The 25,711-nt window shown below is 33.5% G+C and overlaps 1 protein-coding gene across 1 annotated transcript in view; it reads right to left on the bottom strand.

Moving 5' to 3' along the window:
- The window catches only part of LOC126878796 (histone-lysine N-methyltransferase MECOM), a 38,096-nt gene extending 12,953 nt beyond the window's left edge, over positions 1-25,143 (bottom strand). Inside the window, exons 1-2 of the mRNA XM_050641691.1 lie at positions 24,964-25,143; positions 6,338-6,635 (exon numbers count right to left, since the gene is read on the bottom strand). Of these exons, the coding sequence (XP_050497648.1) occupies positions 6,338-6,635; positions 24,964-25,134 (469 nt within the window). The 5' untranslated portion in view covers positions 25,135-25,143. The remainder of the gene's footprint in view (positions 1-6,337; positions 6,636-24,963) is intronic.
- Positions 25,144-25,711: the final 568 nt, after the last annotated feature.

A 25,711-nucleotide genomic window follows, 5' to 3' on the forward strand; every position in this document is an offset into this window, starting at 1 on the left:
AATAATTGAATTTAATTGTTTCAATTAAGCAAATGCTCATAATGTTGCCCATTGACTATTTGACAATAAATGAGGGCAACATTATGAGCATTTTCTTAATTGAAATAATTAAATTCAATTATTATTTGATTACATACTTGTTTTCCATAACTTTGTTATTTTTTATTATCACGTAAATGTAGGGAATAAAAATTTGAAATTTTGCAATTATGTATAACTTTACACACCGTATCAAAATAGCTATCAAAATGACAGTGTTGCTATTTAAGAAAATCAACGATGACCTTATATCTCTAAACTGGGACACACTGTATACATTATTATTGTATGTTAAAAATGACAATTTGAAATAGTAATCGACGGGTCTGAGTATTTTTCAAAAAAACAATTAGTATTTGAATTATTGAATTTATTCCAAATTAAAGACATAACTTTGATATTTTTTATTATCTTGTAAATGGTAGAGAATAAAAATTTAATATTTTGCGGTTATGTATAACTTTACACACCCCATTAAAATAGCTATTAAAATGACAGTGTTGCCAGTTAAGAAAATCAACGATGACATCATATTTCTAAATTGGGACACCCTGTATACATTATTATTATATGTCAAAAATGACAATTTAAAATACTAATCGACGGGTCTGAGCATTTTTCAATAAAACAATTAGTATTTGAGATATTGAATTTATTCCAAATTACAGACTCTCTCTGTATACATAGATATTATAATTTGCATCGAGAAGTTAGCGCGTGAACCTTTACGTGGTGAGCACATCTCGCGTCTCAGAGCGCGCTATTAAAATATCGATATCTTGGCCAAAAATAAACATACGAACATTTTCTTAAGCTCAAAATGTTCCTTTTGAGTTCTTTTATCATTATAGTTAATTAAAGTATAAATGTTTACAGTTCAAATTTGCTTGAAACCCTTATAAACAAATGAATGTGCAATTTTTTAAGAAAATTTTAACTTCAAACGGATATAACTTTAAAACAAATGAAGACAAAGTAATTTAACTAACTTTGTTTGGAAGCATATTCATTAAACTTTAAAATGAGACCTTCTAAGGCTCATTTTCATGCGTAGAAGCCGAGTTACGATCGATAAAGCTTCGAAAAATACTTACTTTGCAATTTGCACTGTGCACTAATTTTACAATATCTTGAGTTCTAATTGTTGGATTTAAGTTTAGTATACGTTTTTTTCTTCGTTTTTTATTAACGCACAAATTTTATTTAAAACATTATGTTTTATCTCTTTTAGTTTATGAGTCAGAGCCTTATAAACCATTTATAAACAATTAAATTGTTTATAACAATTTTTTGATCACTCGGATCGAATTCCACCCTCGAAATTCGTAATCAGCAGCCAAAAATCCATATGAAACCGTTGAGTTTGTTCATCAGAATTGAAAAGAACACGGTGAACTCTATTTGGCGCCTAGACTAATTCTCTCGGGGTAATTTTTTAACCATCACTGTAAAAAATTTTCTAAGCCTGTATTAATTTTTTATAACCTTTCTTGTTTCTATACTTAACCTCGACTCTCCACGTGTCTTGATATCTTAATTTTGAATATTTCATTTTCATCTATTAATATGCGTTTAGTAATCAAATTATTTAACTAGTCCCGTCAGTATTAATTTTATTTTATTACTTTGCCAATTGCTAGTTTTTGGATACTATTTGGCAGAGGTACATTTTTGTTTTTTATTTCTTGATGGTTGATATGTGTTTTGTCTTCTAGTTCTTCTTCTTTTTCTTCTTTTTATATAGACATGACTCTGTCTGTTTTTTAATGTGCCTCTAGTAAGTTGTCGTTCCATCGTTTTCGTGGTCTTCCCACTGATCGTCTTTCTATTGAGGAACCGTCTCTCTTTGTCTTGACTACCCTATTTGTTGTCATTCGGCTTATGTGGTCATTCCATTCTATTTTTCTGTTTCTTACCCAGTTATTAATGTTATACACCTTGCATCTCCGTCGTATATCTCTACTTCTAGCTCTGTCCCATAGAGTCTTACCATCGATTTTTCGAAGGGTTTTCATCTCCGCTGTTTCGAGCAATCTTTTTGTCCTCTCTGTGTCGGGTCGTGTTTCTGTCGTGTATATCTTCTAGTTTTTGGGAATAAATAAATTTTTATCACTTTAAGGCTAAGAACGACAACAAGATGCATTCAGCAGCTATCCACCATCTGTAGTTGCCACAGCTAGACAACCATCAAACTAGAACTGGAGTGACCTAGGGCCACAACATCTGCCCAGGTCTACACCAAGTCGACAGCTAAACCATTCGACATCAAGAAGTTACCACTGAATACCAAACGCCATAAGTATAATCCAGAAATTGTTAGTTTTTGGCAAGAATTTAAATATATTTGTTAATGCATTTACTAAGTCATATTTTTATTATATCTTTATTGAACAATAAACTTGATTAGTTAAAATATTGTTTTGTTTGCTTCCATTCTGAATTTTCATAGTTCATAAGTATTTAAGATTAGGACAAGACGAACACACTCCTTGGGAGACTGAGCTAGGCCAAGGTGAGCGATAGCTATCTTGGTTGGTTGAAATATTATTTTCCAATAGTATTTCAATTATCTGGGGTAGTCTATCGTGCTTCGCTTCTCTGGCGCCCCACGTTGGGACTCTAGATAACGAGTACCTAAAGTAAGGTAATAATAATCAATATAATACGGTGAGTAAAAGGATATCAGTAAAGATAATGTAAATTAAAGAAAATAAATTGACATAATTATTTAAAAATAAAATAACAAAGATGTGACGTTTGTAACGTTACACACTCCTTTCACCCATCAGAAAAATTTTGAACACAAGTGAGAAATTTTTTCCAAAGAAAACATGAACGTTACAGTACATTTATTTTAATAATGAACAAAATTACAAAAGTAACGATTTTTCAAGTAGGCTGAATATAAATAATTATTGTATTCAGTAATTCAGTATAAAATTATAGTTGAGATAATTTATTTGCTAATAGGTAACAATATTATCGGACGATATTATTGGTCAAACTAAAGAGCAAAATACTTTAAATAATTGTTAATCAGATGATCAGATAGTAAACATAACTATCAGACAGTTATTCGTCTTTCTATTGATGTTAATATTTGAGTTTAACTTGTCAAGTTTTGTTTATAAATTTCTATATATTTATTTTTGTTGTGTCTGGCGGCAATTTTGAATTTATTCATCAAAATGTTTTTCAGATTTACGGAAATTATTAATACTTTTTTTGTAGTCTATCACATATTATAATATCTTCTAATCGATAATAGTCCGGTTTATTTTCGGATTCCTGTTTCCCCTCTGTCCCATTTAAACAAGTCAGGAGGGCGCCTAACGAAATTTTTCGGCAAAAATTGTTTAAATATTTTTTTAAAATAAATTTCAACAATAACCTTGCTTTGCTCCGTAAAAAAATATTAAATTTTTTGGGCCATTCTTAATAAAATGTCTTAATGTAAAATGACAAGAAACTGTTCACAATAACCTAAAAACCTAAAAAAAATATTTTCCGGAGCAAAAAAGGTGATTGTTGAACCTTCTAACCAAAAATTTCGCCAGGAACCCCTCGGATTTGTGTAGGGAACATTCTTAAAGAATACTTAAAAGTTGAACTTATGCCGTTGGTTGCTTTTATTTGGAGGGTTAAAATCACCCCTTCTCGGGGGTGAAAAAAAGTGCTTTTAAAATAAGTCCGGAAATGGATAAACTGGGTGGTTTTAATCATTTTCTGCAGAGTTTTTTTATTTAAGTCAATACTTTTTGAGATAATCAACTAATCTAAATGGGAAATAAGCCACAATTTAACTAAAAAAATGATTTTATTAACGTTTCGACGTCCAAATCGGATGTCGAATTAAACAAAAATGTTGTTGCTTAGTAAAAAATTCTTCTAATAATTTATTCAATAAAAAACTCATTTATATCGGCAATTCAGAGATATATTACCTATACATTTTAAAGTAAAAGACATTAAAATAATATTGCCAATATTTGTGATTTGCGTTCCTGGAACGACTTTATAATAATTATTTAATCGCAAATAACTTTTCGAGTTATTTGCGAATGCAAATGTTTATTTTTCGACAAAAAAACACGTTTTAGGCGGTTTTTCGCAAATAACTCAAAAAAGTAAATATTTTATCGAAAAAATGATCCTAGAAAAAATGTAGATTATAAATAAACGAAAAAAATTGTGTAGTAATGAAGTCAATAAACCCAGTAAAAGCAAAGTTGTAGCTCATGAAAAATATGTTTTTATTCGTCAAATTCCAAATCGAATATTTCAACTGTAAATAACCAAAAAATTAAGCAATTTTCGGAAACAAATATTAAAATTATTGAAATTGTTTAAACAAAAGGCTTGTTTATTTTTTTTTATAAAAGTTTCTAGCATCAAAACTAAACGAGTTACGCTCAAATCAAAGTTTCCCCTTTTTTGGTAAAAAAAACGTGAAAATCTCCCCCTATTTAGCACTCTAAATAAAATTAATCATTATAGATTTACCATTTAATATGTAGATGTGTATTATTTATATAATATCTAAGTTTAACCGGTTCGAAGGGCTAATTTAAAAAAAAAATTGGTTTTATAGTAAGAAAAAAATTTTCTACAAATTTTGGAAAAATGCTTTTTTTTTCAAAATAACTTAAAAAGTAAAAAATGTAGATTTTGCTTTTATAAGCAAACTAGTTTTGTTTTGATTTTCTGTAAGACAAAAATTGTTTCAGATATGGCTGTTCAAAGGTTGTATTCTATGTACTCGTGATTAGTGACTTGTTTAAGGGGATGGATACGTATTTTCGGCTGCAATGCTATTCAAATGGGGATTCATTTTTTTCGAATCCTGAGAAAACTAATAAGTATTTTTGAAAATTTTTAATGCAGAATGAAAGATTACGTTATTAGCGAGGGCCGGAAATCCCTAAGAACTTCTATAATCAAAAATCAATAACCACTTTCAATTTCGTTGCAAAACGAAAACACAGCCGAACCATATTCTAGTCCAATCAGAGAGTGCTGCAAGCACCCCTACCGGTTTCGAAACTTATTAGTCTCTCATCAGGAGGCACATATGCTGCTCTCCCCGATCCAACCAAAACAAACCCCAGCGTGCAGTCCCGGATTGCAACGAACGAAATGGCATAGATGCCCTAGCGGCAACTGCTAGCAAAAAGACTAAGTTTTCACTCTAATGGCATATAAAACAACATAATGCTATTCTACACCCCACCAGAATGAAAACAATGGGAACCTTCTCTGGTTACACCTCCGAGGCTTCTACAATTTGCAAGCCATACGGATGCTGAGACTAAGGAAGATGAGGGAATTCTACAATTTGCAATTCACGTCCCATCTGCTCAGCGCGGTAAAGTTCCAACAATAATGGTTCCCTTCATACTCCACACAGAGTAAATGTAAATCAAAAATTAATAACCATTTTCAATTTCAGTGACGAAGAGTTACAGCTTTTTTATTATTTGTTTATCGTAGATAAAATATTGTATGAAACTGTGCGTGAAGTACTTTTTGCGAACTTACGCGATTTATAGCACTCGCTCCGTTGTCGCTCGTGCTCTAAAAATCGTGTGCGTTCGCAAAAAGCATACTTCACGAACTGTTTCATAAATAACTATGTTGAACACTTTAAATAGTTTTAATAAACTTTTCCCGAAAACTGCTTAATATTTTGGTTATTTCAAGTTGATATACTCGATTTGGAATTTGACGCATAAGAACGTATTTTGCATGAGCTATAACTTTGCTTTTTCTAGGTTTATGGACTTTAATGAAGTCAATTCACAATTTTTTTCATTTTTTATAAGGTACATTTTTCATAAGAATATTTTTTCTATAAAATATTAACTTTTTGAGTTGTTTGCGAAAAACCGCTTAAAAACTTGTTTTTTTTTTTGTCAAAAAATAAACATTTTCAATCGCAAATTACTCGAAAAGTATTGACTTAAAAAAATCTCTAGAACAAAAGTTGCTTAGAATTAGCCAGTTTATCTATTTCAGGACTTATTTTAAACGCGCGTTTTTTCAACCCCGAGAAGGGGTGAATGTCACTCTCCAAGTAAAAGCAACCAACAGCACAAGTTCAACATTGAAGTGGAGGTTAAGTAGAACCTACAGCCAAATTTTCATGCAATTCGGAGTTGACCCCGAAACTTACAGGGTCTCGCCGTATTTCCCGTTCATTTACTGGGCTAATATAAATAAATATGTAAACAATTTAACTTATTTTTTTTTTGGTAAGCAGTAAAAAATAAACATAGTAGGAAATAAATGTATAACGTACCTTGTATATTAGCAGGAGTTAAAAAAGTCATCTGCAACATCGCCAGAATATCTTCTGAAAACCACAATAATAATTCTTGGCCCATTTCAATGGGCCGTATTGCTTGTAAAATAAGTTTTGGTGGTTCATTACTATCTATTTTCACAGTTGAGCTTTTGTAAAGCTTAAGTTGTAAGTTATAACTATGGCAATCATCAGAGAGGCGCAATGCTCTTATCCAATGAGTTGTTGGTGACCATATAGACTTAAATCGATCATCCAGGTCGATTGTACCATTAGGTGATATTCTAACCGAAATCTGTGAAATTAAAAATATAATTAATTCATAATATACAGAGAAAAATAAATTAAATAGGTACTTATTAAATGAATATGAAAGTGAAAGACAGATTATGTTTCCTTTCGATTCAGAGGCGGTTCAGCATCGCTAGACAGCTGTTTCTCTCCCTATACTTCTTCAGTGTAGCTACCTGAACACCTCTAAATCAAAAAGAAACCAAACTGTTTATACCGGGTGGACCAAAAGTCAGTTAACCGTTATGTATATTAATTAAAGCAAAAATAACTGAAGTAACAAAAAAACGTTTTCATGCAAAGAAGTGCATGATTTACACTTTATGTTCAAAATGTAAACCACCTTCATCAATACATTTTTGGCAACGTTTATACACAGTAAAACAAGTCTTTCTACAGACTTCCAAGTTGGCACGAAGAACTCCAAATTGGCAAAAACTTTATCTTTCAGTACTCCCCACAAGGCAAAATCATAGGGCGTCAAATCTGGCGAACGCGCGGGCCATTCAATTGTGTCTCTTCTCCCTATCCAATCACTAAACTGGTCATTTTAGTCATTTAGAAACTCACAAACTTGCAATCCGTAATGAGGCGATGCACTGTCTTGCTGAAAATATCGAATATGTACGGCCCTTCACAAAGCATGATATATTAAGGGGTGGCCAAACTGTGGCTCGCGAGCCACATGTGGCTCTTTGAAGGATTATTTGTGGCTCTCAATAAATATCTGAAGTACTTTTAACATTTTCTTTCAAAATGTCTTAAATAAGTTTAGTAAGTAATTATTACTGACAACAAAAAATATAAAACACTAAGTGTAACATCAGGACTTTGACAAGGAGACCCCTTATCACCGTTGCTATTCAATTTGGCGTTAGAATATGTAATAAGTAAAATATCATCTGAGATGACAGAGGTATTTGCGAATCGATGATCAAAACTATTGTTGGCCTTTGCTGGTGATCTAGGTGCAGTTGCTTATTCTACAAGAGACGTGAGAGAGGTGTTTTCACAACTCGAGGAAGAAACAGGTAGTCTGGCATTCGAATAAATGAAGAGAAGAAGAAATACATGCTAGTAACCAAAAATCCAAGACCAACATAACTATAACATAGCGGAACATAACTATTAATGACTACAACTTCGAAGTAGTAAAAGAGTTTAAATATCTGGGGGCGGTAATCATAACCACATATAAATAGAGGTCTCGGCAAGGATAGCTGCGGTGAATAGAGTAGCTTACTCCCTATCATCATTGTTAAGATCCAAGTTGCTAAAAAGACATTCTAAATAATACTGTACATGCCAATTATTCGCCCAATGGTTACATAATATGGAAGTGAAACATGGACTCTACATCAGCGGAAAATAAATATGCTGCTGGTTTTAAAAGCAAAATTCTCAGAATGATATTTGGCCTTCATGGAGATGAATTGACAGGAGAGTGGAGAAGGCGCCGCAACACTGAATTGGTGACTGTATGGTACTAAAAACATCGTAAGACATATTTATAAAAGCTAAGATAAAATGGGCAGGTCAAGTGGTAAGATCAGAGGAAGACAGAGTGTTACAGACAGTGTTTTTTGAGAGACGGTAAAAGAAGTCAGTAGGCCGTACCAGAAAAAGATGGAAGGATGATGAAGAATCTAAATACACTGAAATAGTAAAGGCTGCTTATAGAATTATTTCCATATTTGAAACAACGATTTGAACAATTTTAATTCAATTTAAAATTCGTAAAATCCAAACACTGAGAGAAAAATTTTATACCTTTTTTACACTTTCTCAATTTAAAGAATTGTTTAATTGCGGCTCGCGAAAAATTTCAAATTTTGAAAAATGGCTCAGATTATCAGGGAGCTTGGCCACCCCTGAATATTTTATTGGAGACTTTTGCGCGTGACTTTTTTGATAGCGTTAGCTGACTTTTGGTCCACCCGGTATAAGTAGAATTATAAAAATAATTTTTATAATCAACTATGAGGACACTGTAGCAACATCTCTTAAAATGAAATGAAATAAAATGTTGCTGTAACAACATCTCTTAAGAGGATCGGTACGTATTTTCGGCTGCAATGCTATTCAAATGGAGATTCATTTTTTTCGAATCTTGAGAAAACTAATAAGTATTTTTGAAAAATTTAAACGCAGAATGAAAGATTACGTTATTGGCGAGGGCCGAAAGTCCCTTAGAACTTCTGTAATGTTTATTTTAATAAGTTAGAGGGGTGAAAAACTAAGAGAAAATGTAGTGTGATTTTTAATTTCAAATATCTCATTCGAAAGAAACTTCTTATATATTCTAAGGGACTTTCGGCCCTCGATAATAATTTAGTCTTTCATTTTGTGTTTAAATTTTTTAAAAATATGTATTGGTTTTTATAGTATTCGGAAAAAAATGGACACCATGTCCGTGGAAATCGAACATTCGCTATCTTTGTCATACAACGCACTCATTCGAATATAATGTTATGACAAGACTCAAGACAGTGACAAGTAGAAATGTGTCCGACCCGCTATTTTGATATAGCAGTTCATTCTGCTACTGATTTTTAACGCTTTTACGATGATAATAAAATCAATCAAAGAGTTGTATATTAAATAGTATTGATAGTGTATTTGAAAAATAATAATTGGTTTAAGGCGTACAATTAATAAAAAGTTATTTATTGTTTATTTATTATTTATGAAAAATCCAAGTATTTCAAGTCATTAAAGTTCAAATAAAAGTATTATTTTATAAGAGTTTGTTCCGATAACCGTAAATAGGTACGGGTTTAGCTATAAAGTAAAGTGTCTATGATGGCATAAAATGTAGTAAATGCTAATGCTTCAAGTACGTACTACATTTTTGAAGATTTCACTACACATAAAGAGCATTTGCTTTTCTCCGTAGTATTTGCTACTATTTACCAGCCTACATAGAAGAATGTACTACGCTTTTGAAGTATGTGCTTGTTTAGTAGTATTTTGCTTTTCAGTTTAAGTGAAGTTGGTGGGTGGACGTCTTCGGCGTAGATATTTTTTGTTACAATATGGCATCATTTATGAATGTGTCATAGAAAAATTTACAAACTAAAAAGAAGATTCTTAATCTTTGGGGTCATTCTTTTATTAAATAAAATTTAATAGTTTTGAAGAAAATTAACAAATAACAATTGTTCATTTTTCTATTCTTCGCCTATTTCTATTTCTATTTCTTCGCTTTTCAGTAACACATTTCCTGTAACAACGTCCCATATTTTAATTTACGCAAATAAAGAAATAAATAAAGTCTTTATAAATTAATTGAGTAATACTACATTTATACAACGTAGTTCTTCACATGTTCAAACCTTATCTAAGCTTTCCATGGTAATAGTACATTATTAAAATAACTTTACAACTTTTTTTCTTTTTCGACTATTTGTATAGTATATAAATAATGGTAACCACTGAATACATAATTAGTGAAAAAATAATCCTATCATTTATACAAGTAAATGTTATCCAAGAACATTCAAAAACTGAACGAAACCGAAATAGCCATCTTTACCTTTCTAATGACAATGTCACTGTCAACCTAATGTTTACATCTGCAGTTTCCATACCAGTGAGAATTTTACTACACGTAATTTGCCGTGTAAAGACAGAAAAAGTAGGGATAGCCGTAAAGTATTTGCGAATTATGTACCCATAGCCTTAATGAAAAGATGAAAAGTCCAGATGTCCTTTTTGTGAAACTACTTTCTGGTAACATCCTAAATCTCTCACTTTTACAATTTATAAGACAAGAGTCGACGAATAAAGAAGACGAAAAAGACTCTACAATATGCAGTCACATTTCACTTCATCCGTCTAGGAAAAGATGCGAAAGTTAGTTCCTAGTACTTAAAACTGAGCAAAGATAAAAATCAAAGACAGATTGTGTTTCCTTTCGATTCAGAGGCGATTCAGCATCCCCAGGCAGCTGTTAGTTTTTGTCCCTAGACTTCTTCAGTACCTACCTGAACACATCTGAAACCAAAAGAAACCAAACTGTGTATGTAAGCAGATTTTATTTTATTATAAAAATCATTTTTGTAATTAACTATTAGGACTCTGTAGCGACATCTCTTAATGAAAAGATAAAAAGTCCAGAGGCAAAATTTATTAAAAATAATAAATAACAATTTAATTCTTAACTTTTCTTGGAATGCTTTCTGGTAACATCCTATATTAAATGAATACGTGAGATTATAAAATGATGTTTGCATGTTTGTGATTGTGATCTAAAATCCTTTATGTAAATTTTAGAAATTGGCTGTCGTATGAAATTATTTTTTGCTTGTTTGCCGTACCTAAATTTTCTATTTATTGCCTATAATATTGAATACACACTAAGTCTACTTCTGAAATCTTAGGATTTTCTTTTTGGGATCTGGAATCCATTTGGAATCGATGCGGTTCTTCAAAGCGTCGTATCGTTTTTATAGTTTTCTGATTTTTTTTTTTATATTTTCAAGGTTTATGTATATTGCTTCTTATGTTTAATTTCTTTTGTAATCCTGTTATCCCGCTTTGTGTTTCATGAATAACTGGATCTGAGAATTTCCCTACATGTTTCAATTTATAGCTGACTTTTTCAATTTATTGTATTTTATACTGCACATAGGTGCTATATTGGCTTATAAATATTAGTATAGTATATACAGGGTGTTGATAATAACCAAAGTACAGGGTGTCAAAGTTAACCTTTTATTTCATTTATTTTTGAATATTTCCTGACAGGTATGGAAGAATAACACGAAATTTGGTAAACGGAGGTTTTTTAGTACTAGAAATCTAAATTTGTCACCAAAAATTATGTATTACGCAGAGGGCGCCACATACGTCTTTCAGCGCTCAATTAATACGTTCAATTTTTTAATCCCCGACTCTATATACTTTTTGAATGAAAACTTTTATTCCTTGAATATTTTTACTTAAAAAAGGTATATTATATTCATCTCGCTAAACTCAACCGTTTTCGAAATAAACGCATTTTAAATCTGCAATGCAACATAATTTTTTGCATTATATCATTGCAGTTATACCCGAAAAATAAACTTGAAACAATAATAATTGCGCAAGTTCTCATGTTTATGTCATTGCATCGCAAATTCCATTTAAAGAAATTTTCGATACATTTTTGGAAATTACTATGGTTTTAATTTTATTTTTCTGGTGTTCTACAATGATATTATGCAAAAAATTGTGTTGCATCGCAGACTTAAAATGCATTTATTTCAAAAACGGTTGAGTTTAGGGAGATGAATGTAGTATATCTTTATTAAGTAAAAATACTGAGAGAATAAAAGTTTCGATTCAAAAAGTATGTAGAGTGGGTGATAAAAAAAAATTGAACGTATTAAATGAGCGTTGAAAACTTACGTGGCGCCCTCTGGGTAGTACATTATTTTTGGTGGTAAATTTAGATTTCTCGTCCTAAAAAACCCGCGCTTACCAAATTTCGTGTTATTATCCCTTGATGTCAGGAAGTATCCAAAATAAAATAAAATAAAATAAAAGTTAACTTTGATGCTCTGTATTTCGGTTATCAAATTTTGTACTAATGTAAGTTAGCTTAAATCGACCTATTTTAAGCCCAGAAATCTAAGGATAAGCTATGGCCCATTCTTTACCAAACACCCTGTATATATTTTTTTAATTTTTGTTAGCTTTTTCTGATGTTGCAACTCTGCACACGTCAAAAGAACAGTTTATACATTAAAAAAACATACACGGTGAGTCATGAGGAACTGTACATACTCCTACCTCGTATAGAGGCTCCTATGGGGAATAACAAATGACCATTAAAAAGTGTCTGCTCCCATTGTTTAATAATATACAGGGCGAGTTTCGCATTTTGACAGAAATTTGTATTCGTCATAATTGTTGAACGGTCAGAGCGATGTGTCTCTTATTTTGGTCAATCGTTGCACTATTACCACCTAATCAACTGATTTATTCAAACTAGAAAAAAATCAGGTCCGGCTTCAAAAAAATTAGTTCGTTTGGGTCTTAGAAAAAATTTCACCCTGTATACGCCTCTTGAAAACTATAATATGAATTTTACAAATTAGACAAATAAGCAATTAAAATGACATATTTATTTTTTTCCCCACACGATTACTTATTTTTTTTATAAAAAAATCAAATTTGACTATGAATTAAAAGTTTGGTAAAGTGAACCATAGATTTAAAAAAATAACTTTTTTTACAAAAATTAATTTTTTTTTTGAACAAATATTTAATTTATGTTACCACCTAATCAACTGATTTATTCAAACTAGAAAAAAATCAGGCCTGGATTTAAAAAATTAGTTTGTTTTGGTCTTAGAAAAAATTTCACCCTGTATACGCTTTCTGAAATTTCTAATATGAATTTTAGAAATTAGACAAATAGGCAATTAAAATGGCCTATTTATTTTTTCCCCACACAATTACTTAATTTTTTATTAAAAAATCAAATTTGTCAAAATCGGAATTTTAACCCAAAAATGAAAAAAAAATGAAATCACGGTGTAACTCGCTACAACTCTGTTCCGGTTTAATATTTTTTTTTGCTGAAATTTTTACAGCACATATCTCCTACCATTGTGAAGACCATGAAAATTGTTGTAGACTTTCAGTCTTCAACATAGTCTCATAAAAGTTACTAATTTTTAAAAATGAAAGGTGCATATTCGTTAATTGCAAAGTTAAATCGCAAAAATTAAGTGAAAAAATTTAAAATTTATCTATTTCATCACGTCTATGTTAAACTATAGAGTCCAAAAAGAAGTGTTATAGGTTTAAGATCTAGACGTGGTATAGAAAAAAAAATGGTGAAGCTTTAAATTAAATAAAGTTAAATTCCGATTTTGACCAATTTGATTTTTTAATAAAAAAATAAGTAATTGTATGGGGAAAAAAATAAATATTTGTATTTGTATTTGTCTAATTTGTAAAATTCATACTAGAGTTTTCAAAAAGCCTATACAGGGTGAAATTTTTTCTAAGACCAAAACGAACTAATTTTTTAAATCCGGGCCTGATTTTTTTCTAGTTTGAATAAATCAGGTGATTGGGTGGTAACATAAATTAAACATTTGTTAAAAAAAAATTAATTTTTGTAATAAAAGTTTTATTTAAATCTGGTTTCTAGTAAATATGGTTCACTTTACCAAACTTTTAATTATTCACAGTCAAATTTGATTTTTTTATAAAAAATTAAGTAATCGTGTGGGGAAAAAATAAATACGCCGTTTTAATTGCCTATTTGTCTAATTTCTAAAACTCATATTAGAGTTTTCAAAAAGCGTATACAGGGTGAAATTTTTTCTAAGACTAAAATGAACTATTTTTTTAAATCCGGGCCTGATCTTTTTCTAGTTTGTATAAATTAGTTGATTGGGTGGTAACATAAATTAAATATTTGTTCAAAAAAAATTAATTTTTGTAAAAAAAGTTATTTTTTTTTTTAATCTATGGTTCACTTTACCAAACTTTTAATTCATAGTCAAATTTGATTTTTTTATAAAAAATTAAGTAATCGTGTGGGGAAAAAATAAATATGTCATTTTAATTGCTTATTTGTCTAATTTATAAAATTCATATTACAGTTTTCAAAAAGCGTATACAGGGTGAAATTTTTTCTAAGACCCAAACGAACTAATTTTTTTGAAGCCGGACCTGATTTTTTTCTAGTTTGAATAAATCAGTTGATAAGGTGGTAATAGTGTAACGATTGACCAAAACAAGAGACATATCGATCTGACTGTTCAAAAATTATGGCGAATACAAATTTCCGTCAAAATGCGAAACTCGCCCAGTATATTATTAAACAATGGGAGCAGACACTTTTTAATGATCATTTGTTATTCCCCATAGGAGCCTTTATACGAGGTAGGAGTATGTACAGTTCCTCATGACTCACCATGTACAAACATATCTGCAAAATATTAATTAAATAATTAAATTGTCACTTTTCGCGTCAAGCAAAATTTCAAAATAAAAAGTTTCACGTTATTTCCATATTTTTTCTTGATTTTGTACTTCTTTTTGAAGAGCCATCCCCGTAATGGAGATCGGCAATCATCGCAGCTATTAGGACTTTAAAGGGTCTTTAGAGACGGCTGCTCTGAAAAGTTCATTTGATGTGCACTCGTACTTAGGTTGCGCAGCCACGATATTGCAAGCTGTACCTCTCTCCGCCTGTAATATGTCCTTCTTCTTATTGCAGTCCCCTTTCCTAGTGTCTGGTGCCGACCACTGGACTGGTAACACGCGTGCGAGCAGAGCGGAACAGCAGCAGAGAAGAGAAACCAACGAGAAGTGGGGATAGCTCGGCTGTGGACTTTTCAGTCCTGCCTTGAATGTAAGCGAGGCAGCAGTTGAGCGTTTTCACTCTCTCAGAGGCGAGAAGACGACGAGGAGCCAACGGTGGAAGAAGTTGTACGACTAGCAGGAATTTTCATTCCATCACGAATGTAAGCGTGATAGCGAAATCGTGCACTTCAAAGCCTTAGGCAAGAAGGAGAGGCAAAGGCCGATCGACTGGATGTGGTGAAACTTAGGGAATTTGATTTTATTGGATTCTCTGAGACGCCACAGCTAGAGATCGGTTAGCAGAAGAAGCAAAGCGGGCTCGACGGGAGCCCGCTACGGGATTTTTACTGTGCCTCCGTAAGGGTAGACACTGCAAGGTGTAGTTCTATGGAACCTACATCGGGCAGCCCCGGCCCCTAGGTCAGTAAAAACGAGAACATCAAGAGGATCCCGTACCCAGTTCTGTCTGGGTACGTGAACAACCGCGATAGGGGTAGGGAAACCAACCCTGAAGCCGAGCTGGTGTCGGGCCAGTCGGCGGAAAAAAAGGTTCGTCAAGATTAGGGCTCTCCCCCCCCCCAGACGATTGATCGAGCTAAGTCTCGATCACCCCCCCCCCCTATGGCCACTCCGCCAACATATGAAGATCCACGTAAAGTGGATCTTAGCCTTTTACAGGAACAACAAACCGATGACAGCGAAGAGAAAACCGAAGAAGATACCGAGATGAAACCAGAGAAAGACTCAGAAGACGATTGGGAAACAAAAATTGCGAAGAGAACAATCGCGGCAGACAAACTCATCCTAGAGACAACCGAGATGCTACTTCAAAGAGAAAAAGAAGATCGAATAAGGGCAGAGCAACTAACAGTCCTGCTCACGAAGCAATTGAAGGAAAAGGACGAAGAAATAGCCCGACAAAAGACCGAAAGAGCGGAACTACAAGAATCGATGAGAAGGACGAAAGACCAGCTTGCGAAGAAATTGAAGGAAAAGGACGAAGAAATAGCCCGACAAAAGACCGAAAGTGCGGAACTACAAGAATCGATGATAAAGATGAAGAGCCAGATGAACGAACTGACCAAAGAGCTACGAGAAGCCCAGAAAAACCTGATGCTAGAACGCCAACAACAGGCAAAGCCCATACCAAAGGTAGAAAATAACCCAGCGATCGATAAGCCACCGCCGATTAAAAAACCGAGGGCAAAAGAAGACTTCCCACCACTGTCACGAAGACCAAGCACAGATGATGAGACGCCTGCCTTGGGGCGATCTGACGATTTAGAGACAGAGGACATGGTAACAAACGAAGATACCACCGTGCTGCCCGAACAACAGGCAACACCTCCCAGACAGCCGCCTGTAATTAAATTACAGAGCGTGAATGAGACAGAGCGTATCCTCACCATAGCATAAAGACTAAAAGTCTATACGACTAAAAAAATCTCCAGGAGCGGTAAAGAAACACTCATCCAGGCGAAAAACCTGGAAGATTACAAGAAAATGGTGAGGGTAATAGAAGAATACGCAAAGGCACACAAGGACAAAAGGCTACAATGAGTAGCCTTCCCAGTAGACGAGGATAAAAAACCCAAAGTGGTTTTAAGAGGATTGCCCTCAAATACCACCGAGGAGGAAATCCAAGAAGAGATGGAAGCAAGACACCAAATAGTCTGCCAAGCAGCCAAGAATATGACCACAAGAGTCGGTCCCAAAAGGCAGTTACCGATGTTCGTACTGACTCTGAATCGTGAGGACGTAGAAAAGGCTAAGCTGATCACCAATCTGTGTCACATGAAGATAGATGTAGTAGACCTAAGAAAAGCGACAGAGCCAACGCAGTGCTTCAACTGCCAAGGCTTCCACCATGCGCAGAACGCGTGCCACAAACACCCCAAATGCGTGAAATGCGGAGAAGACCACCACACGAAGACCTGTAAAAGACCCAGGGAAACAAAGGCAACCTGCGCTAACTGCAAAGGAAGTCACCCCCCGCAAGCTACAGAGGATGCCCGAGAAGTCCAACCTGGTATAGACCACCACAACAGAGGCCACAACAACAGATCTACAGACGACAACAGGCAAACGGAGTCTCCTATGCCAAAGTCACGCAGGGCGAAAACCAACAAGCCACCACAGCGATCCTCCCAGACGAAGAATACCTGGTCAAACTAGTCACCAACATAGTGACCAAGGTAGTCCAGGAAACCATCCAAGGTACCAGACAGACGATCAGGTAAAACCACAATACAATTAAAAAAAATCATAAAAAAGGCGTAAGCCACCAAAAAAATCACACAGAATAAAAAAACCAACATAAAATTAGAGCGTCAAGCCATTGGACGGAGCCCATTAGGACTCAGTACAATGGCTTGGAGCCCAAGCAAGCAATTTTAGTTCCCGCGGATAAGTAAATAAGAGGATAAAAGGCTTAGAGCGCTTAACGCTGGCCTAGTTTTGCATTCGATTAGGGTATCACATTGGAATCCTATTACCCAGGGTTCCATTGTGAAGAGCATTTGGCTGTTAGTTGTGCCCCTATCGCGCATAAGCGTGCTATAGGGGGAAAGGGATGGCCTGGGGCATTGGAGCGAGGTGGGGTGATCCCTGTATTTATACTTGGGCCAAAACACCTCGCCCCAATGAATTGTTACACCCGAATGTCCTGTCGGGTTGAATCAAATTGCTTGCTTGCTTGCAATCCCCTTTCCTATCGAAGGTTGATCTTAGCAATTTTAACTTTGTTGGCTGCAGCTCTAAACAATTGTATTGAACTGCACCTGTAACACTCACTTACATTTCGCTACCAGGAAATCCTTCTACGCCCCATATTTCTCTTTCCCGAGATTTTTCCTTTGATTATGAGCCTTAGCAGGGAGTACATTTCTCCTCTCATTATGTGGCCTAGATATTCCAGTTTTTTCATTTGCATTGTTTTTATGACTTCGCATTCCTTCCCCATCTTCAGCAAAATATCTTGATTTGTTACTCTATCTGTCCATGGTATTTTCCACATTCTCCTGTAGCATTCTCCTGCATTCTCCTGCATTCACCACATCTCGCTTGCCTCAATGTTCTTGATGTTTATATTTTTCAGTGTCCAAGCATCCATGCCGTACAACAGTACGGAGAAAACATAGCACCTTAACATTCTCGTTCTTAATTTCAAATTTATGTCCCGGCAGCCTAGGAACTTTTTCATTTTGATAAATGATTGTTTTGCTATTTCTATTCGTCCCTTAATTTTTCTTGTCTTTGTAGTGAACCAAACCAATAAATATATGCAGGACGTAACTCTTAACACTTTCTTATTATTTATGGTTAAGTTCACATTGGTGTATAGCTTCTTCGATACAATCATAAATTCACTCTTTTTGATGTGCAATTTTAGACCATACTTACTTGTTGGTATGAGTGTTTATGTTTTCCAGCAAATACTGTAAATTTGCTCGGTTATCTGTTACTATTAGTGTATCATCAGCGTATTGTATATTGTTAATTAACTCTCCGTTAATGTTCATACCAATGTTTTGCTCTAGGAGCGCTTCCTGGCATATTGTTTTGCTATATACAGTGAGCACGTAAAGGTTGGAATAAATTCATTTTCTCGAGAATGGACGACTTTGGAAAAAAATCCCGTAACAGGTCAATTTTTATTTTTAAATTACGACTTTTTGGCATATACATCATAATAGTGACAACACATATTTGGGCGTGATGACGTCATCAATGATTTTTTTAAATTAGAATAGGGGTCGTGTGATAGCTCATTTGAAAGGTAATTTAATTTTCTATTTAGTAATATAAACATTAACATAATTATTTATACAGGGCGTCCAAAAAAATTTTTTTTGAATTAAATTTATTGACATAATGCATTTTACTGCTCACAGAAAACAGAAAAAAAATGTTTATTTGAAAAATAATCATTGCTTTTCGCTTAAGTTAAATTTCAAACTGTCAAGAGGCAAGTGGATGGCTGCTTCCGTATTGAATTTAAGCAAAAAAACAATATTTATTTATCAAATTAACATTTTTTCCTTTTTTCTAATAGCAGTAAAATGTATTTAGAATTAAATAAATTACACACATTCTTCTTTTTATGTCAATAAATTTAATTAAAATTTTTTTTTGGACACCCTGTATAAACAATTATGTTAATGTTTATATTACTGAATAGAGAATTAAATTACCTTTCAAATGAGCTATCACTCGACCCCTATTCTCATTTAAAAAATTCATCGATGACGTCATCACGCCCAGGCGGGTGACGTCACTAGTATGATATATATGCCAAAAAGTCGTAATTTAAAAATAAAAATTGACCGGTTTCGTGATTTTTTTTCCAAAGTCGTCCATTCTCGAGAAAATGAATTTATTCCAACCTTTACGTGCTCACTGTATATTGAATAGTAGTGGACAAAGCACACAACCCTGACGCACACCTCGACGAATATGTCCGAGATATTTTAATTTTCTTGTTTTGCAATTGGCACCGGCAAAATTATCCTATCTTTATTATTCTCTAGTCCAGCGTTTCCCAACCGGTGGGTCGCGACCCACTAGTGGGTCGCGGACAGACTTCAGGTGGGTCGTGGGGTGGCTCTTACAGTAGCTGAGTGGCGTACAGAGTACAGAATAGCGTATCATCATGGGTGAGGGATGTGTGGCGAATATGAAAAAACATCAGAAAGTGGGTCGCCAGACATAAAAGGTTGGGAACCACTGCTCTAGTCTTATGTCATTGCAAATAAGATGTTTCTGGGATAAACAAATAGAACAATTTTAAACTAATTGATGGATCGGTCATACATTTTGAGGGTTTGTTAAGTACCCGAATATCCAACTTTAGATGAAATATCAAAGTTCTAGGTTAATTTTAGTTGTCCACAAACTCTAGATAAAAACAAACTTCATTTTCAGATTCAGCGACCTCGAAAACATAAAGAATCACCAAAATGGCTCATTCACCTTAAAGTTGATTTTCGCGGTCGGTATAAGGTAATTTTAGGGGTTGCTGCCGCTCGCCTAATATGGTTTTCACTAAAAATCATAAACTTTATTATAAAGTTGAGGCCGCATTATTGACGTGTTTCTCCTACCTTAGTAGTGTCTGAATTACTTTAGTAATTATTGTGTATAATCTAGTTTAGAGATTTACGTCCACTTTACTTTACACCAATTTTAAATACCTTAAAGGGAGAATTCGAACTGAAATTCAAGGAATTAAATCTGATATGTTACAAAACGTTATTCAAGAATTCATCAGATGTCTTGCTACGTTCCACATTTTTAATATAAAATAAATAATAAAATAAGTCTCAAGACATACTCAATGGCTGTTCTACTGTACTTTGCATTTGATTGGTATAGTTAAACTTATAACAATGGTTTATAATTTTCAATATAAAAATGTATTCCTGAAATTAAAACCATATCTTTCAGAAAGATAGAAACCAAAAATACACAATCGAGCTTTACCTTAAACATAATCAACGCATAAGGTAATGGAATGGAATGGAATGGAAACCAAAGGAAGACACAAGAAAATCTTCGGTCGACCACCTAACACGATGGACTGAGAATTTAACCCTCTTTAGCCCAATGTATCTCACAAGATACATGACTTTGTAATTGATTTTTTAAATATTGCGAGATTTTTCAATAGTTCAAACCTTGTTTGTCACAATCAGCTGTTCTTTCTCTATATAATTGGCTATCTTTGTTTGATTTAAACGGTTTCAAAGTATTAATAGTCCTGTCGCCAGGGGGGGTACAACGGCCTCCTTAATTCAGATGGACTTAACCAAGTTTTTTTATGTATTTTGACCCGTAGAACATGATTTTTTGGGTACCAGTTGATCCGGATGTCGATAAGATTGTTATAAACAAAGAACTTGAGGAATTACATAGCAGCAATTTTTGGCAAAACAAAACATTTTTTTGTATTTTTTGGATGATTCTCAGCAAAAAATGATCTGACAAGTTTTTTCGTAGGATGCACAGATTTCGAGATAAACGCGGTTGAACTTCCAAAAAATCAAAAAAGTGCAATTTTTGAACCGGAATAACTTTTGATTAAAAAATAAAATAGCAATTATGCTTACTGCATTTGAAAGTTCAAGTCAAATTCTATCGGTTTTGATTATTTGCATTGCTAAAAATTAAGTTTTTATTTGTTAAACAAAGCTATAAACACAGAGTGTTTCCCGTGCCCAATGCATGCGTTTTAATGTACGTAATATACGTAGAAATTCTGTATGCGCGCCTACTCGTTCGATTTCAAATTAGAAATGCATTGAAAACATCATTCAATCACTATGTGTTTATAGCTTTGTTTAACAATAAAAAAATTAATTTTTGGCAATGAAAATAATCAAAACCGATAGAATTTAACTTGAACTTTCAAATGCGATAAGAAGAATTGCTATTTTATTTTTCAATCAAAAGTTATTCGGGTTCAAAAATTGCAATTTTTCGATTTTTTGAAAGTTCAAGCGCGTTTATGTCGAAAACTATGCATCCTACGAAAAAACTTGTAAAAACATTTTTTGCTTAGAATGACCCAAAAAAATACAAAAAAATTCCTCAAGTTCTTTGTTTATAACAATCTTATCGACATCCGGATCGACTGTTACCCAACAAATTCGTGTTCTACGGGTCAAAATACATAAAGAAAACTTGAGTAAGTCCATGTGAATTAAGGAGGCCGTTGTACCCCTACTGGCGACCGGACTATAAGTTATGCTGATTTATTTTCTTGTTCTGTGAGTGTGCGTGTTTTTCAAGCCATCAACACAAGCGGACACTAGCGGTAATTCAGTTTACCTACTGTTACTTTTCTAATAATTTTTTTTATGAAAACCTATTTAAGTGACTTATTATTATGTTATTTAAATTTAATTATTTACAAGTTTTAGCACTAATACTTTCTGGTTTATTTGCAATATACGTTTATAAAATGTATGTTCCAGTTCACATTGGGCAGCATTATGTGGGTGGGGAAGGGCGGAAATAATTTTAAATATGATTGTTGCTTAATTGGGCCCTAAAACAATAAAATGCTAAAAGGAAATTATCATGGCTTTAGGATTTCTTTGCTTGGGCAAAAGAGGGTGAAGAAGGCTAAATAAAACTGGATGTGAGCGGCGCAAGATAGACAAGGTTGGCAACACGAGGAAGAGGCCTATGTTCAGCAGTGAACTTACAGATTATAAACGCAATTTACAATTTAAAGGATTAGAAGATGCCTTTTTAAAGACACGCTATAACAAGAAAGATAGACAACTAACATAAAATAAGGAATAGAATATAGAAATAAGAAAATTATAAACAGAAAACTACAATAATAAAATAGTAATACAAATTCATTGTTCGTTAACTATTTCCTTGTGGTATCGTAGTATTTTATCATTTACGTGTAGCTAGGAGGGAAACATAATTGCAAAATAAAGTCTCTATTTCATTTCTTGGTTTTACATATCGAAAACAACTTCTGATCTGTCGACCGAAACATTTGACAATAACATTAACTTTGTATTTTATTATTACAACGCTTGTCATTTAAGATTCGTGTCTGTTTTATATTAGTTAATATCTCAAAAAATAGTAAAAGTACTGACACAATTTCAATACTGCCACTTCTGTTAATATTCCTAACAATATCAATGTAAATAATTGATATAACTGTGTTATTAATATTCATAAGTAGATTTTTCTAATGTTGAATTCACGAGAGTAACTTTAAAGTTTTGATTAAAAGTTCATAAGTAAAGTTTATCCATATTACATATATACTTTTCAACATACAAAACAACTGCAGAAAAAATATTGTATGTAACATGATCCAAAAGTGATTTTACGAGACTCGCAGGATTCCAGGACGCCTACGACTCGCCCTGGAAACTTCCTACTCGTCTCGTAAAATGTCACTTTCGGAACTTGTTACGTAAATTACTACAAGAATAAAAAACCGCTAAACGCCGTAAAAATGAGTGGCCATACAATATTCCAGCTACAAAAGATCTGATATGAATATTACGTGGCGCGAAAATGTATTTTTATTTTGATGCAAAACAAAATTCTAGTTTTATTTTTAAATATTTTTTCATAATATTTACTCAATTTGAAGTAAAACGCGCCACAAAAGAGTAACTTTGATACAGTTTGAATTTTGAAACTCTTTTGTGACGCGTTTACTTCAAATTTATCAAATATTATGAAAAAATCTTTTAAAATAAAACTAGAATTTTGTTTTGCATTAAAATGAAAATACATTTTCGCGCCACGTAATATTCATATCAGATCTTTTTTAGCTGGAATATTGTATGCGCCACTCATTTTTACGGCGTTTAGCGGTTTTTTATTCTTGTGTCAGGAGTTTTTCAAAGTTATTTATAAATTAAATGCATGAAGTTGAATGCAATGTTTCTCGATTACACGTTAAGCTTTATAAATGGTCGCCTTTGTCGCATTATCTCCCAAATGATCTAGTGTCCATCGAATGTACACTAGATTTTTTTCTATTCGAAATAGATTGAAAAAAATATTGGGATGGTCGGTAAATATACTCGGATTGCCCGTTGCCAGATCAAATTTAGCGTCGTAGCCTACAACTACATGAACCATTTCGGGAATAATCGTTAATTGGATTATGCTTTTGTAGCTTAATAACTTGTATTCGAAATAGATTGAAGAGAATATTGGGATGGTCGGTAAATATACTCGGATTGCCCGTTGCCAGATCAAATTTAGCGTCGTAACCTACAACTACATAAACCATTTCGGGAATAATCGTTAATTGGATTATACTTTTGTAGCTTAATAATTTCTAAACGGCTTAACCGATTTTGATCACTAAACAGGAGTTTGAAACGTATTGACAGGTAGTGTCTGATGCATCTAAGGTCATGTATGATAACTAAAGCTATTACAGGAATTATTGAGTTTGAAAACCCGTTTTTTCCCATAGGAAATAGATTTGATCATACTTATGAAGCCTATAACTTAAAAATTCGAATTTTCGCGGATATGAGGTATACACCGTTAGATTCGTCTAGAGTCCTTTTACAAACTCTCAGTTATTGGCGCAATTCGTAGGTTAAAATTTTGAGTAATTGTCGAAAAACCAAAATTTTCAAAGCTTGTTTTTCAGTTTTTCGGCTATACTGAGCCGTGTGTAAGTCTTATCCTGACGGCTTAAACACCATTTGAAAGAATAACTTAACACTATTGATTTGGTGTATTTGTGGTTTTCCTGTCTCTTCTTGAACCGAAGATATATACCCCCAAAAAATATGCCATTTTGTACTTACCAAGTCCTATAGCTGGCTTATGGTTGGTAAAAATTTACAAAACTACACCGGTTCTGAATCGACCCTGACCCCCTCTTCAAACACAGAAGAAAAAAATTCAGATCGATTTAACTTTTCCAGCCACATACATACATATATCCACAAACATTTTCCCTTTTTTAAATAGAAATTGAGTCATAATTCTGAGCTCGGTAACTTTTGAATGGTATAACCGATTTTTAAAATTATACATGCGTTGGAAAGGTAACGACCAGTACTATTAGAAGCCGCAAAGCTCGGACTTAAATTTTCAAAGTTTTTGGGAGTTTTGGGGATAAGAACGAAAAACAGACTCTAAACAGGAAGGACCGTAAAATCCACACCCTTGGACGAAAATGGATGGTTGACATATGAATGGTGAGTCTTTTCCTGAAGTTTAAGATGGGAGTTGGCCCAATTTTCAATTCAGTCAGATTTAGAAAATCGAAAATTTCGTATATAATAATATAGTGTCGCGTGTAGCGAGGTGTGTGTGTGCGCCACTGACGAGAACTGCCGGTCTCTGGTAATATTTTTTACCTGTAGTTTATTTTGACATATAATTAATAAAAAAATAACAGTACTATTCAATTATACATATATGACTTAAAAATATTTAAAATCTCCAAACTACGGAAAAAGGCCAAATAATGATTTTGAACTTTATAAAAAAACTAACAAAAACCTTACCTGCTGAACATCAGGTTGTCCCACAAGTGCTGTAGGGTCAATAGATTGAGTAACCGAACCTTGTGGTATGTTACTCACAGCAGTGACTCTTCCTGGCACTAACAAATCTGAGGATCCCGTAACGTAACAAGAAACATTAGCAGACGAGACACTATAAAACCCCGAGATCATTTTGTTCAATTTTCACCTGACTTTTACCTGCAGGACGTACGTCGTTATGACGTTTCTATGCAAATAGTTTTTACAAACTTAGTAATAATAACTTTTGAACTTACTGGTCACTGGTCTGTCAGTGAGTGGAGTTGGTTAGGGTCTGACTGATAAAAATTTGCGAAATCAAGTTCATCTCTATTAACCACCCACCACTATGTATAGGTGGTTAAAATAAGGATTTACCCCGTATATCATCATCCCTCTTTACTTGTGTGATGGACCGGTTCTGATTTTGGCAGGGGTTGGACTCGGTAGTCAAACCTCCCTTCAGTTTATATTTTTTGATTGTCGCTTGTGGATTTAAAAGAATAAAACAATTTGTAACAGATATTTAATATTTATTTGAGCAATAAAATATAATTTTTTTTATTTAATGGTATAGACATTAGTCATTCAGCCAGTTGCAATAGAGAATACACAAACCTATCCCTAATACAAAATTAAACAGAAACAATATAGTAATACAATATAATTATTTAGGACGGAACGAATTAAATAAAAACCAGCTTTCGCAGGAGACGCAGTAATTTTAACA

The sequence above is a fragment of the Diabrotica virgifera genome, chromosome 1 (genome assembly GCF_917563875.1).
Source record: "Diabrotica virgifera virgifera chromosome 1, PGI_DIABVI_V3a".
Lineage (NCBI taxonomy): Eukaryota > Metazoa > Arthropoda > Insecta > Coleoptera > Chrysomelidae > Diabrotica > Diabrotica virgifera.